This window comes from Dendrobium catenatum, unplaced genomic scaffold, assembly GCF_001605985.2.
Source record: "Dendrobium catenatum unplaced genomic scaffold, ASM160598v2 fragScaff_scaffold_946, whole genome shotgun sequence".
NCBI classification, from domain to species: domain Eukaryota; kingdom Viridiplantae; phylum Streptophyta; class Magnoliopsida; order Asparagales; family Orchidaceae; genus Dendrobium; species Dendrobium catenatum.
The window spans coordinates 156,410-173,124 of NW_021319408.1; the positions used below are offsets into that span (position 1 = coordinate 156,410).

At 32.7% G+C, this 16,715-nt stretch overlaps 1 protein-coding gene across 1 annotated transcript in view; it reads right to left on the reverse strand.

Annotated features, from left to right (window-relative positions):
• Positions 1–2,979: 2,979 nt before the first annotated feature.
• LOC110097951 (GPN-loop GTPase QQT1) overlaps positions 2,980–16,715 on the reverse strand; it is a 29,798-nt gene continuing 16,062 nt past the window's right edge. Inside the window, exons 5-11 of the mRNA XM_020824623.2 lie at positions 16,378–16,481; positions 16,103–16,259; positions 15,914–16,001; positions 9,703–9,775; positions 9,500–9,630; positions 8,963–9,046; positions 2,980–3,157 (exon numbers count right to left, since the gene is read on the reverse strand). Of these exons, the coding sequence (XP_020680282.1) occupies positions 8,998–9,046; positions 9,500–9,630; positions 9,703–9,775; positions 15,914–16,001; positions 16,103–16,259; positions 16,378–16,481 (602 nt within the window). The 3' untranslated portion in view covers positions 2,980–3,157; positions 8,963–8,997. The remainder of the gene's footprint in view (positions 3,158–8,962; positions 9,047–9,499; positions 9,631–9,702; positions 9,776–15,913; positions 16,002–16,102; positions 16,260–16,377; positions 16,482–16,715) is intronic.

The window sequence follows — 16,715 nt, forward strand, 5'->3', positions numbered from 1 at the left end:
ATCAAATATATAATTATTTTGATTTTAATGATTAGTGCATAATTAACTATTAAATACCCTTAGTTTAAAGTAAATACTAAATACATATATTAATACAAATGCTTTACTTTCTATAAATTTGCTTTGAATTCAAACCCAGCTTGAAAGTTAAGCCAAATAAATTTTGTTTTTTTTCCAAAATGAAATGATGAAAGTAATTATAATTTTTGCTTATATATATATATATATATACATAATTTTTAAATAGTTTAGAAGTCTAGAACATGTAAGACATTTTTTCCATCTTTTTCCACGTGCAATTCAGCTTGACCACACTTTGAAATATTTTAAGCTCCTTACTGGCCTTTTCAGAATTTTCAGGAGTTTTGGTACGTGAAGCAACAAAGCACATTAAACGTGAAGGTAATTCAATTATTATTATTATTATTATTAAATACATATGTCGAGGGATTTACATGTTCCTATAGCATCCTTATTTGCATATCTATCATGTAAGTTTTAATATTTAATTACATAACACTTAAATTTTTAAATCACATTAAAATATTATTGATTCGTCACAAAAAAAATCTTGATCAAGCACAAATCTCAATAAAAATAGGAGGTTGAAAGCTTCCAAAATTAAGTCTGGAATCATCCAAACTCCGATTTAAGCAAACTTATAGTCGAATTGAACGTCTCGAAAAGACGAACCCAATGACATTAAAATAAGTTCAATCTTAGCCCAAATCAAGGGTTCAAAACACTTTTGGAAGGTTCAATCTATCATTTGGATTACCAAATGAATTATAAACGTGACATGCTTATAGTTGAATCGAGCGGCTCGACTAGATGAATCCAACAAGCCCAAGATCACCAAATTTTGAAATCATTAAGGCATTCAAATGACCAATAAACGGTCCATGATCAAGGGGATCAATATTGGCCATCCATTCAAACCACTCTCATTTTCACCTTGATCTTCTCCATATTTATAAGTCATGTCATTATCAAAAAACTATAAATAGTCCCCATTCTTCTCATGAGAGGAGGAGAAAGAAGGAAGAAAATGGAAGAATTTGGGAACTTGCTTGCCGCCAACCACCAACAGACTTCCGTCCGTCTGCTGATGACCATCAGAGTTCTTCCCAACCACCATTGGAGTTCTTCCTGACCACCGACGAATTTCCGCCAGTTTGCTGACCACCAACAGACTTTCTCCAGTCTACCGACCACCGCCAAAGTTCTTCTTAACCACCACCAGACTTCTGCTAGTCCACCGACCACTGCCAGAGTTCTTCAATCACAGATAGACATTTGCCAATCCGTTGACAGTTGTTGGACTTCTACCTGTTCGTCGACCATTGTCAGACTTTCGTTTGTTCGTCGACCACCATCGGACTGCCTATTCGTCGACCATTACCAAACTTCCTCCCATTCATCGACCACCGCTAGAGTTCTTTCCGACCACTACAAGAATTACACTAGTTCGTCAATTACCTATGGTCCTTCCGACTGGCATCGCCTGTCGATTACAATCCTTCCAACCACCGGCGCCCAACTAAGGTCCTTTCTAACCTCTGTAGCCCGCCAACTAAGGTCCTTTCTAACCTCTGTCGCCCGCCAACTACGGTCCTTCCAACCACCGTCACCCACCGACTATAGTCCTTCTGACAACCATCACCCGCCGACTACGGTCCTTCTAACCACCGTCACCTGTCGACTACCGTCCTTCCGAACACCGTCACCCAACTAAGATCCTCTCAATCTTCATTGCCCACTGACTACAATCTTCCAACCATCAACACCAACTATGGTCCTTTTGACCTCTGTCGCCCACCGACTATGATTTTTGTGACCACGATCACCCACCGACTACGATCCTTTTGAAAAACCGTCATTTGATTGTGATCCATTTAACCTACATGGCTTGCCAATTATGATTTTATCACCCAAAACGAACATATCAACGCTAATTCTTCCTAACTCCAAGCATATAATGCTCATTCTGTGATGTATATTTGCTACATCGAACCAAGACATTCCTTCTAAGGGCCTCATTTGTAATCAATTGCATTCATTAGTATATTCATTCAAACTAAGCTAAGCCCCATTGTTTCTCCTTCTCATGGGTTTCCACGTAAAAATTATGATCTTCCTTATAAACTCTATAAGCATACTCTCTTATCTATTTTTGTGCTTGATCTTCGTACAAAATTAAGATGCTAAACTATATCACTCTCTACCGCCACAAATGTTCCAGAACACAACAATTAGTAATATTAATTTTTCAAAAAAATAACTTATGCTTTCAATGTATATATTTGAATATTATTTAAATATTAATGTGTTAAATAAAGATTAAATTTTAGATGTTAACTATATAAATAAATAAAAGTTATAAAGATAATGAGCAATAAATTATAAAAATATGTGCTTACTGCTTAATATATGATCTTTATAGAATTCTACTTTCAGGACATGCAAGAAATTTTGAAGGACAAAAAAAATTTATTGAAAAAAGTCCCTCTTCAAGCTGAGAAAAAACAATAAAATATTATTGCTTCTTCCTTAAATTAGCATATATATATATATACACACACACACACACAGCTGATTCTGCACTATATTTTATCTTGTTTTCAACAAAATTTCAGGCAGTTCAGCAAGGTAAAAGGCAGAATGATTACATCTCATAAAATCTGTAATGTAAAAACACAATAATCCATCAGGTTATGCTTAGCAACACTTACATCGACTAACTTAGATTTCGTTTGGGACAGCTTTTTTGATCCTTCTTAAAACAACTTTTTAATATATAAATTTTAATTTTTTGTGCTATAAAACTTCTTTAAGAAGCAATAAAAAAGCCTTCTCAAACAAAATCTCAAGCTTCAATTGGAATAGCCTTCTTACTAAAAAAAATTCTTTAAATAAAAATTCTTATACTAGAAAGCTATTTTTAAAAGCATTAAGAAAGTTGTCCCAAACAAAAAAAAATGAAAAGAAAAAGAGAGATCATTAATCATATATGAATAATTCATAAAGCATTAATCAACAATGAACAACCCCACACATTACATGAAGTACAACATGTGGTTTACATAATCCAACATATAAGGTGATGATCAACAATTTTAGTTTCAGCAACCTCCAAATGCATCATTGATTGCTCAACCTGCAAGGGAAGGTTATTCAAGACAATAAGTACTTTTTTTTAAAAAAAAAAATTAATATTCATGTGGCAAACAATGTGTGCATCATCAAGGAAAATAGGCTTTAAAAGTAACACAAAACATCAATATAAGATAATGGTAAAGGAAAGCTAGGAAAGTTAGCAGAAACTTGAGAATTGCATCTTCACCATTTATGATAAGAATATAGAATGCTATCATATCAAGAACATCAAGAGGTGGAGCCAGTGATCAGTACTAAGCTTTCTCCAATGCTTAGTCTTTTCTCTTATCAAGGTTTGTTTAGGTATCATAACTATAATATGCCTTGACTCTAGCAGTAAACATAACTGAGAATATAGTTTTTTTTTTTTTTTTTCAAATTTCAATAGCTGTATATAACCCAGAGCTGTCTATATGGAGCCAAGAATTACAATGCTCAAGAAAATTTTTGTAGTTGTAGATCTAAACCCTGACTTATGGTGAAGACTAATCATTGCCAATGTTGTTGCTCAGCTCTGAGTCTCTGATGACTAGGAAATGAAGGAAAATTGTACTGGCAATCAAACTCGAATGGAGATGAAAAAAGTAGGTGAACAACATACATGTCAATGGCACATAATAACACGCGCCATGGCGCATGGCGCGGTGCACCTACAATGACATTGTATGATGCGACGCAAAGGTTCAAAATGGCGGGCGCGATTTGAGTCATGTATGCACAATGGTGCATGGCATATGGCGCAAATAGCATGTGCAATTTTATTTAGGGATTTTTTAATATAATTATGATGGTTTTTAATACTTATGTATTTTTAATGTCTAAGTTAATATAATAATGAAATTTAAAATTATTTAATATGATAAAAATAGTTTAGTTAGGTTTTTATTATACTTTATTTTTCCAGGTGCCGAAACCTTTCGATACTCACGAATGAAGCTTTAAGGTTCAAAGCTCGTTATTATACTTCTTCATTCGTCTTGCTTCAGCCAAAGGTAACTAGCCCTCTCCTTCTTCGCTAGGTCACGAATCATGACAATCTCTTCGTCGCCTCCTTCGATGAAGGTGTCAGATAGGAACTTACGAAGGAAGGTTGTCGTAAGGTAATGATCTCTAATACGCCTTCTTCCTCCTGTCATTTCTTCCTATGCTTGCTTCCACTGAATGTAACAAGATCTCTCCCCATATTATTACTAACTCCAAATCATGAGTGGAATAATTTATCATGAATACTGATTCATCTAAGGGGAGAATGTGCATGCTCCTAATTTTGCTTGAGTATCCAATGATTATAATCTTAAATTATTTAAATCTGCTTGCTTATAGGTGATAAAAAAAGTCAGATTCAATTCAATCTTTAAAAAAAGAAACAACATGAAAATATATAATATTGACTAATGAAATAGATAACAATACTATGACATGTATTTTTTTTTGTGGCAAAATAACAAAAGGACTTGCACACCACAAACAACACCTGTTGGGAGTTTTAGAAATGCTAAAGCTTGCTCTTGACTCTAGTTTCCCTAAACATGTTAAGGAGGAAATAAAGGAGTCCATATTGAGGAAAAATGAGTTAAAAGAACATATTAATGACACATCACATGTCATTTTTGACGAAGGAGACAATTTTAATGTGATGACAGATTATGATATTCTTAGCACTGAACCATCCAATAGATATCAGACAACTAAATCTAAGACATCAATGCTCAAAGGATCAAGACCTAAGAGACCGTCAGATACTTATCTTACATCAAATCCTAATGACGTGGCGAAGCAGAGAAAATGTCAATTTAGTAAGAGATGGATGTTTTTAAGAAGGAAATGAGAGAAAGTGCAATTCAAGCATTCTACATATGGATGTATGAAGTCAATATTCCATTCAATGCAGTGAAATATGACGCCTTCTCTGTTATGGTCAAGGCCTTTGGACGATTTGGACTTGGGATGAAACCCCTAGTTATTATGAGGTACGAGTTAGTTCTTTTAAGAAAAAGATTGGTCATACACATGAATTATTACAACATCATCAAGAAGATTGTATACAATGCGGCTATTCTCTTACGGCGGATGGATTGACATCGAGGAATAAAAAAAGTTTAATTAATTTGAATTGTCCGAGAGGTACTACATTCATATACTCGATAAATGTCACTTCTTTTTCAAATAATGCTATGAAGATGTTCAAATTATTTTGCAAGTCCATTGAAGTTATTAGTCCACATAGTGTGATTCAAGTTGTTAATGATAATGCGTCTAAAAATTTTCAAGTCGAATTGGCAAAACTTAAACCTATATTATTTCATATAAAGAATGAATTTTGTCTTGAAATAATGTATAATGACATTACAGGAAAATTAAGATGGATAAATATTCACATATATATTGGACTCCTTGTGTTGTTCACTATTTAGATTTGATAATAGAGAATATTTTTAAAATTCAAAAGCTACAGTGATTTTTTTAAAAAAGTTGTGGCAATACACAATTTTATTTATTCAATGTAACTTAATGAGAAGATATACGAATCAAATAGCACTTATCAAGCCCGCCAAGAATCATTTCATGATACCCTTCTTGACTTAACAATGTTTTCATTAACAATTAAATTTGAAAATGTTTGCTTGCGAAGAGTTCATTTTGGATCATCATGCAAAAGAAGCAAAGGCAAAACAATCTCAACATACCATCTTACAGCAATCATTCAATAACACTATTGTGTATGCTTTAAAAATAGGTTGAAGCTTCTTAGATTGGTTGATGGAGAAAGAAAGCCTCCAATGCTTATATATATGAAATAATTAATAAGATAAAAGAGGCAATTGCTGCAAGATTCAACAATAGTGATAAATATGAACAAATTTTTAAAATTATTGCTATAAGATAGGAAGTGCAACTATACCAACCTCTACATGCAGCGGCACACTTTTAAAATCTCGAATATTTCTTTAATAACCCTAATATTGTCAGAGATAATTATAAAGCTAATGGATTTTATTCATGTATTAGAAGATTATCTAAAAATATAGATGAATAAGATTAAAATCGATAATGAATTAAGTTTATATTAGAGGTGAAGATCTATTTGGTATTCCTCCAGCTATAAGATAAAGGACTACCTAATCTCCAAGTATCATTAATTGCGTAAAATTAAGATCAACTCTCCATTTACAAAGTTCTGCTATCAAAGTCCTTAGTCTAACCTGTAGTTAATCTTGGATGGAACTTTTAAATTTATTACAATCTTTAATTTTAACATTCATATTAGACACTCAAAACCTCTTCTAAAGAAATTTCATTATAAAATGCAAACTCTTTAGTTTAACGCATGCATAACAATTCACAAATTTGACATTGGAAACTGATTCTAGATAAGTATGTAAACAGAGTTGAGAAGGTTTGAATGACAAAAGTAAAATTATCTAAAACACTAATAATGGTCTTGTTGATAGAAAATGCCCCAAAAATCTGAAGTCAATTATTCATTACTTAAATTTTTATTAAAAAACAATTTAGCACCTATCTAAACTTAAATATTTAAAGTGAAATTAATTAACTATAACTTAGAGCAAATATCTACCAACATTCCACAAAATCTTATCGAGGGTGATAAATTTGAAAATAACCTTAGCTCACAAAGAGAAAATATCTGATCGAAAATATCACTAAGATTTATTTCAAATAATATTTCACCAATAAGGACATGACGTGTATCATCTAACTAGTGGTTTTGTAGACAAATTACACTTCAGGCAAACCGTTATAACCGGGATATTCTAACCAGGTGATTTTGCCGCAAAATGACACCTTATATTACGATCACGGTCAGAGCTCACATATTCTCTAATGGATCTAAACTCTTGAGTAATATATTTGATAGGGCACAAAGCCCTCTGTTAGCTTCACTCCTTGATTGTGTCCCCTTTAGGCAAACACACACCAAGTCTATACCCTTGGACGAGCCCTATAGGCAAACCCTGGGTTGCCAACAAAGATCCTTCGATCACATTGGATCGAATATCTCCTCCGACTAAGTAGACTATGGATCACAATGGCTTGGGATGATGGAACCATAAAATCTTGATCGGACTCGTCATCATTCCCTGCCACCCACTTAAGTATACGTGGTTAATTTCAAATCTGAAAAATCAAAATTCAAACCCTAAAATTACTACTACTATAAGTTGGATACTTAATGACCACCTAACAACTACTCTTAATCAAAAAATTTCTCTCGTTGTTTGAAGGAGTAATTAACCATAGGAGTTTACTCTTATAGAAACCTAAACCTCAAATCATAAAATAAGGATGAAATCTCTAGGCAATGCCTCATCTTAAATCTAATCTGTCTTTCAAAAATTTATCCTGGAACCTAATCCGTTAAAACTCTTTACATTAATAAAAAAGGTGTGTAAAGGTCAGGGCATGAATTTTTGGAGCCCATAATATATTAATGATCGTAATTTTATGTGAATTTAAAACTTTAATAATTTATTTGTTGGAATATGTTAAACATTAGATTAATGAATTTTCAATTTTAATTAGTATTATGAATTTGAATAAAAGCAAAGATGAATTAGATTATTCAAACTAAATTAACAAATGATTGTATCAAATTATAATAAATAAAGTTAACGTAAACATTCTATGCATTTAATTATAGATTTCATATTACCAAAATTGGAGTAAGAAAGATCATGAAAGCATCTAATATAAACTTAAGGAGTACTCATGTTTTTAAATTATAGTAATAATGTTGTTTTCTTCTAAACTAAATGCATAGAAGAATATTGCTGCATGTTAATTAGTTATTATTGTGAATTAAATCATGATCTATCTTTCATATTTTCAATAGTTAATCATTTTGGAATAAATGATAATTAGCATGTTATATTTCAAACTAATCTCATATATAAAGTTATTGAAAATATATATAAATGAAATGACCAAATATAAATGATTATGCATGCATATTGACTGATGAAATACACACTCTTATAGTTTTGACTAAGGACGCAATATATCCATGCATGTGAATTGAAAAATGTTTTGAAAATGAAAGTACCGTAATTAGTACTATTTAAGTAGTATCTCTGTGACGGTTATATTAACTAAAAAATAATAATAAGACGCAATAAATACGCTACATATGCATAACATATTTTTGTAGTCATTTAAAATTTTTTTAAATAGAGCTATTATTAAATAAAATTATTTTATTTCATGTTTTATAGCAAGTATGCATAATTTTAAAATGTAATTATATTAGCATGATATGTTTAAAGAGTTGTGTCATAACTCATCCTTATCATTAAACAAGCTTACATAGGTATCCAAAGAAATTTAAATGAGTGGAACGTGTATGGCTCTTTCAGTATATTAAAAATAGTTGTTAGTAATTTTAGGGAACAAAATATTAAATAATTGTCCGATTGTCTGTTCCCACCTAATTAATTTAAGCCTCTAAGCCAAATCGTGACATGGAAATACTAATAATTCCTGCTTCAAAGAATTTTTGCCACAATGGCCAGGGCTGAGAGATCCAATGATAGTAGGGTAGAGTGATTTCAACACAAAAGCTTTGCAGATCGGCTGAAAAGCAAAAATCATCGGAAAAATAATATTGTTTCAGTCTGATAAAAACAAATCAAAAACAGGCGTGCAGTCTGATTAGGCCCAGTTTCCAAATTATGTTCAAAACTATTCAAAAAAATATGTAGAAAAGCTGGCTGCCAATTTATCCTGAATCGAACTAAAATATTTCCAAAATAAGATTTAAAAATGTAAGAGAGAAAAGATGTCTCACCACAGCCAATTGATTCCATCAAACTCCATCAACTTCTATAAAAACTCGTCATCTTTCATATACTTTTCTTGAACTGCAGCTGTTGTGAACTAAAATTAAAGAAAGGCGAAGAACATTCTGTATGCATAAAAACTTGACAAAACTCCAAGAAATTGGGCTGGCCAACTAACAAGTAGAAAAATAAAAAAGTGAATTTTATTCTATTTATAAATGTCTCATATTACCCTTGATAATGCAGTAGTAACTGACTTCAAATATGTGTGACTAATCCAAAGGAATGAAAAAAACTATATTGAAAGTATTAAAATAAATAATGAATGGGAAAATGCCTACTTAAGAGTATTTATAATGTCCTGAGGTTGCACTACAAAAAAAAAAAACAATAGCTAACTTCCTAAGGGAAAGGAATTTAGGCAAGTCATAGATGCATAAGCAAAAATATGCCAACAATTTCAACAAGGTGATTGTTACACAAAAAACGCCAAGCTAGTAATAACCATTTAGAGAAGTAAAAGAAAATCTAACATAAAAGGATATCTATAATAATCCCAGTCGAGAGGAGCAGCAGCTATCTTGCTAAATTCCACAACACTTCCCTCAATACCCGAAAATATATATCCGTTGCTTTTGTCTATAAGCTTCACAAGATTTCCAACACTTTCTTTATCCTGAAAGACACAAAGAATTATGCCCAACTGGAAAAAAATAATAGGTACTAAATTAAAGGAAAGGAGAATAACCTGTATATCCAAGGTTGTGAAATTAACCAAACTAAAATCTTGAATGACGTCACATAGCTCCTTTGTGAGTTTTCTGAAATTAGAGAGGGATTAATTCATGGCTTAAACAGTTTCTAATGAATGAAGAATTTGTAGAGATTTAAAGAGACCAACTAAACATTAGCATGCAAAATACCAGTTGAAAACCCGTTCAATCTCACAGCTCCACAAAGTATGAATGAAAAATGTAGTTAACTTAATGCAACATTAGCTAATCATAATATAATATTAAATAGAAAGGAACAGAAAAAAACAATTACTTAATGAATAATAATGAAGTAAACCTATAATTCAAACCAATTTAAATAAAGGGCGCCTCAAATATCAGTTGAGGAAATTTAACCGCCAATAAAGCTTTTTACAAGGATGAGTGAAAACAAATAAAGAGAAAAAGAGAGCTTACATCCAAAATAGATTTCTTATGGTGGATCCCTAAAATTATGATGATCAAGTAATGTTAGCTAAGTACCAATAGCCATTTAATAGCTAATCCTTGGATTTGACCCACCATAAGTTTGGCATATTGAAACAATTGATATACAGAACTAACATGAAATGGTTACTCAAAAACCAGAGTCAAATAATTCAAGGAAACAAGGACTATGCGTGGCTTACATTTAAAGGATAATTAGAGTTGGATCTCAACAAATCATGGCATATGCCATATCAAAGCTATCAGGAAATCAAGTATTTATCTCTTCTTCTTTTTTTGGAAAAAAGGATAAATACTTTTTTAATGGAAACTAAAGAAAAGGATTAATGTGATCCAAGGGGGCACCAACTCGATTAGGAGGAAAAAGAAAGAACTCATTAAATGAGAATGATTTCTGTAGAAGGGAATGAATGAAGTAACAATTAATTGGAAAATCGTTTTTATTATATTTCCAAAATTTGTATCTTATTTTCTTTGGCAAGGTATCATAGAAATTAAATGTGGAAGGATACAATATATCATCTAAACATTGTATTGCTGTTCTTGATTAATAATATATATTTCTCTCTAAGTTTAACATGATATCAAAGCCAAGGATTAGGCTTGGCAACCTGATGGAGTTGCTTAAGAGTTCGCAGTAGGCATAGATTGACCGAAGCATCAGAGGAAAGCCACGTTTTCGACAGAACCTAATGGTGTGGACCGCAGGATCAAGATCTACCATTACCGGAAACAAAAATTCATCTCCATCCATTGTAAGCATTACTGAAAATACCTCATCTACTGTGGTCAAGAGTGATTATAACCTCCCAAACTCTTCCCTCCAAATAATCATGCAAAAATTGAAAGTCAAAATTATTTGGAATGGCATAAATGGTCAAAGTAGCCTTTAAAGAGAGGGAAAATTGGCTAATTGACAGGTGAAGTAAAAAAAAGGACCACAAATGATCCAACATTCATGACATAGAGATCAAAGAACTCCCAGAGCTAACTTGGCTCTTAAATTCAATGGAGGGAACTACTGCAAAAAACTATATATTCCTTCAAACTGCAAATGATGTTTGGGAGTTATTTGTGCAATCTATTCGAATTTACAAAACTCCTCTTAAACCTTTGAATTAAAATCAAGGTTTTGGCAATCTAAACAAGCTTAGTTTGAAGCTAGCATCTATTACAACGAGCTGGTAATATTTCAGCAAATGATGGATCAGTGCTCTGAAGATGTGTGGAAGAACCATAATGATTGTGCAAGATTCAAGAAAATAAATTAGTATGACCATGTTTATAGTTTCATGCCCATTTGTGAAGTTTTTTTGAGGTCAGACAGGAAGAATTTCGAAAGATGATAATGATAAGCACGATGACACCCAAGATGTATTATGGATTGCAAATTCTATCTTATTATCTAAGAGATATGATGTTGAAGAACAAAGATGAAAAAGAAATCCTAGTCTGAACACTAAACAAAAATCATGGCACATACAGGAAACTTGTTGGAAATATTGAGGAAGCCAACACACTAGAAAAAATAAACATATGGCATGGTGTTTCATGCCATGGTTGAGGATTCCCATGAGCAATCCATCAACTCAAAAACATATAGTTTCACAATAGAAACAGATAGAGCAATTACAACAACTTTTTCACCAAAAATACTAGTCCGATCTTGAGAGGAGAGATCGGACGAGATCTACATAGGGCATTTTAAAGCATGAAAATTATTCCCCACTATTCATCTTCCCATCTGTCGTCTAAATCTCAAGAATCATGTCATTTAATATACTTAAAGTTAAGTTTGAAACAGAGCTTAAGTTTAGGGTTTTCGGGATATTAAGCGAGGAAGATGAATTTATGACTGTTCGATCCATTCTATTCGGATTAAACGGTCGTGATTTCGTTGGGTCGATGGTCTGATAAACCCTTTAGAACCATGTGATGGATAGATCTCGTTCGACACGATCTGATCCATTTATTCTAAACCATGGGATCTATTTTCTGCAGTCCGATCTCTCCTCTAAAGATCAAACCTCATAATCTACCTCCTGCCATTGAATGTAAATCGCGTGTATTCGACGGTCTCCATTTATCGATGATGTGGTTAACTTGTTTGTTGCCACGTGGCAAACGCGGCGCACTGACAGCTTCATGTAGATGTTTATTTAGAATCATAGATAAGAACCTAGGGTTTAGAATATACATGCCTACAAATGGTCTTTATGGATGTAGAAGGGCTTGTTTTCTTAGTTTGGAATCTCTCCAGATCTTTGATGAAGGATCAAAGCTCTGATAATGACTTAATGATGAGGTCAATGGCATGAGACAGACAGTGCCTTCGGTCTTCAGTCAAGCTCGCCGCTGGTAGCTCTTAAACGCCAAAAATCGACAAGAAAATGAAGGGGAGACTTAGGAAAAGCAAAGCGAAAATCGAAAATGCTCTGGAGAATGACTAGAATAAGAATTAACACTCAATGAAATGAATTCGTCGTTTTGCCCTATTCCAAGTGTTGGAGCCAAAAGAAACGGTTGGGATCAATCAGGAAGGCTCCTTATATGCATGACATGTGGATTAGGCCATTAGAGTGCAGAGGAGGTGGCTGGCTCAGGTGAAAATGGCCCTAGGTCGTTCTCACGTGGAGGGGACCACTAGGACCGTTTGAGTTCGAACCCATGGCTGAGTCAGGTCGGGTTGAGTCTTGGAAAGGTCCGGAGTTAGCTTGAATAGGCTGAACTAGAATCTTTGGAGGGAAATGGAGTGGAAGAAGGAACTTTTACCAAACAAGGTTGTTTGGTCTTTGTTGACCATTTGACTAGTCAAAGGAGTCAAGGTAGCTTAGGTGGCAGATAAAAGGACCTAAGGATTAATAAAAGAGTTTGGAAGCAATGTGAAACTAACGGATTGACATTTGAATGAAAGGTTGCTAAATAAGCTTATTTAAGGCCTTGTTGACTTGACTTGATTAATCAACATGGTCAAAGTCTAATGAAGTCGAGTTCAAATGATGTCAAGTTTATGGTAGAAGGGTTTTACAAGGAGTCTTAATGGAAAGATTCATTGTATGAGTGAAGAAGCATTTGTATGGTGGGGTTTGACCACCCATGGTGGTTTGACCAAATCAAACCCACCAACCACCATAGGTTGACCTATAGTGGAATTGGGGAGATTGAGGCCATATAAAGGAATGGTCATAATGGATTAAAAGACCTAATTTGAGTGTATGCAAGGAGTAGGTCCAATGTGAGCTAGTTTGACCAAAGCTAGCTTTAGTTGACCAGGTCAATTGATCACTAGGTCAAGGTGACCAACCAGGTCTATTTCACTAGGAGAAGTGTTTGAGGAAGTTTGGTGAAGCTCAGAGTTCATTTGATGATGGATTAAGGGTGATTGATATTTGATGATCAACTCAGCTAGCCAGAGCTAGCTCAATTGATCATCTTGATCAATCATTGCCTGAGGAGTTTAATAATGTTGAATATGATGTCTGAGGCTCCTAGTGAAATAGTTTGGACTTTGACTGAGGTCCAAGGATCAGTGCACTATGCAAAGTAATACATTGGGTCAGGAGATGACAGTGTATGATTGCAGGATATCTAAGTAATTGAAGATTGATTGGAATTTGAGTGAATAAAAATTAATTGAAGTTTTGATTGATTTGATTTAAGTGCAGATTGAAGGATGAGATTTGATTGAATATGTTGGATTGTGACTGAGTATTGGGTGAAATGATTGAATGAAGTTTGATTGAATATTGGGAATGCAGGTTAATTGATGTTTGATTGACTGGAGATTGGAAGTTGATTGATTGAGTGATGGATTGCTTGATTGATTAATTAAATGTTGATTGATTGATTGAATAATTGACAGGTTGATTGAATGCAGGCTATATGATTGATTGATCTTCTTAAGTACTAAATGATTGACAATTGAGTGGATGTCAATCCCTAGAGATTTAACCAGGAGTTTGAATTGTCCTGATGACCTCATATAGAAATGATGTCAACAAATTTTAACCTAACACTCACCCCAGCCGATTCACAGCGCTCCAGCTTTAATAAAAAATATTCGCATTTAAATAAAATGTGACAAGATTTGGAAAGAATTTGAACATACAAAAACATTCAAAAGTAAGTAATTATAATGTAATTGTTTTATTCACATATCAATTTCTTTTTATGTTATTACAATTTCCTTCTCTTTTAAGTATTACAATTATTGCATATTATATGAATTAATGGATAGAATAATAATGGAAATGTGAATTATCATTATGTGTAATTATCGTAATATAGATAATATATTAAATGTCACATATACAACAAACTTGAAAATGATTGAATTATTGAGATTTATAGTGTAATATATATGTATCTATACAAATAAAATCTCTGTACATATTATTATAATATGTGAAGAAAAAAATGAAATAATACATGATAATTCACATGAAAATGAAAGAACTAAAATATGGAAAAGGTGCATGGATGCAAATAACATGAGTTCACTCATGTATGGTACTGTCTGAGGAAGCAACGTACTTGTGCACGTTAAATGAAAATGAAAAAGAAAATAAAAATGATTGTACTTTATTGGTACATTTAGACAGTGTTCATGTACTAATGATCATAGAAATGAAATAAATGTTAAATGGAAATGGGAAAAAAATGGAAATGATTATATATTTATTGGTACATTTAAATAGTGCTCTTGAACTAATGATAATAGAAAGGAAATAAATGTTAAATAGAAATGGACAATGAAATGGAATAAGAACTAAATTATATGAAAGATAAATGATAAATCTATAGTATACGAAATCAGATGCATAGATTAACTGTGTAAGAAAGACAAATAAACATGTATGTTTGATTTTATATGCCCAACTATTATATATAAAATGACGATTATCCACTGAGTTTATATTGTAAACTCACTGCATTAAACTAACATTTTCAGGTAAGTCTTCTGATAAGTGAAAATGATTGAAAGAGAGAAATACATCTATAGAAGATGACACTCAAATGAAAGCATGCAATATGATTTATGTAAATTTTAAGATGTGAAAATGTATTAGTAATTTGTTCAAAATTTGTGCTAGTGACAATTTGGAATGTAGAATGACAAACTATGTTTGAAATTAAAGAAATGTTATAACTGTCCGAATGTTCGTTCCCTCCTCGTTAGTTCAAGTATTCGGGCCGGGTCAAGACAATGTTATAAATACTAAAATAAAAATATATCATCACTATGTTAAAAAACAAAGCAATTAAACAGATAAATAAGCAAATGAATAACTGACCAAAATGATCCTTAGACTTATTAATTGTGACCATTTCAATCATTTTTTTTCAAATGTTTAAGTTAGTCCCTATCTCATCAAATCTAAATCAACTTGGTCTAACCATCAACTATGCAGTTTTTTTGAACGGGTATTTGGTGGAGGGAAGCATGGCAAATTGGTTCAAATTTAGTGAGTTGAGACTAAATTGAATGCTTGAAAAAGATTTTGGAATAAAATGGACATACTTAAAAAGTCTAGAAACCATTTCGATAAATACTCATCAGTAAAATGTTGATTCACCCGTCATAACACAAAAAGTTTTCACTTTCATTGAGTATAGATTCTCATATATCCATCACACAAAAGAAGATATAAGAATCGATTCTGTCAGTATAATAACTAAAAGGTATATGTAATTCTACATGTTGCATAAAAAGCTTCAAAACAAGGTTAAAAACAGCACCGGTACTTAGATGACCGTGGATCTTGATCAAGGTGATGTTGTAAATAAGACAAATCTTCTACATCTGTATAGAACTCAAGATTATACGCTGTATCAAAAAAGAAAAAACGTATTACCCTGCCAAGATCAGTTCATCGAAACAAAAAAGATGAAACCCACAGCAATGAATGAGGGGAAAGAAAATCACACCTAACTTTCCATAGCTCTCAATGAGATCAATCTTGGACAATACATTAATGTGAGGGAGTTCTAAGTGTATCATGGTTGTCAGTGACAGAAGTAAAGCGCTTACATATTTTCCAGGATCACAGCATAAATGGGCATCAACTAAATGAACAGCCGTTAACTGCACAAAGGAAATGGTAATTCTAAAATAAAGCAAAGAATAGCAACAAACACTGAGCCCTGTCATCGCTGCTACCATATCATACACATCTTCAAATATGATAGATTGACTACAATACCCTGAGATCCAACTCCCTAATAAGCTTCCAAATAACTTTCTTTGCATTTGAATGAAGAAAGAACAGTTCAACTTGGCCAGGAAAATCAAAAAGAAAATAATGATCTGCAATTCACACGTAGTTCATGTTAAAAAGCAAGATAAATACAGAAAACCATCTAGCTATATTTAAAAAATTTCTTCCAACGTATGCCATAGCTATTATCAAATATATTAAAGAGCAATGAGGTTACAAAATTAGATGAGAATCCAGTTTAAAAGCTCAAAACACTTTTCATATTTTGTCAACTCTAAAAAAACAAAGAAAAAAGATGTCCGGCATCTAAATGAGTGAAAAAT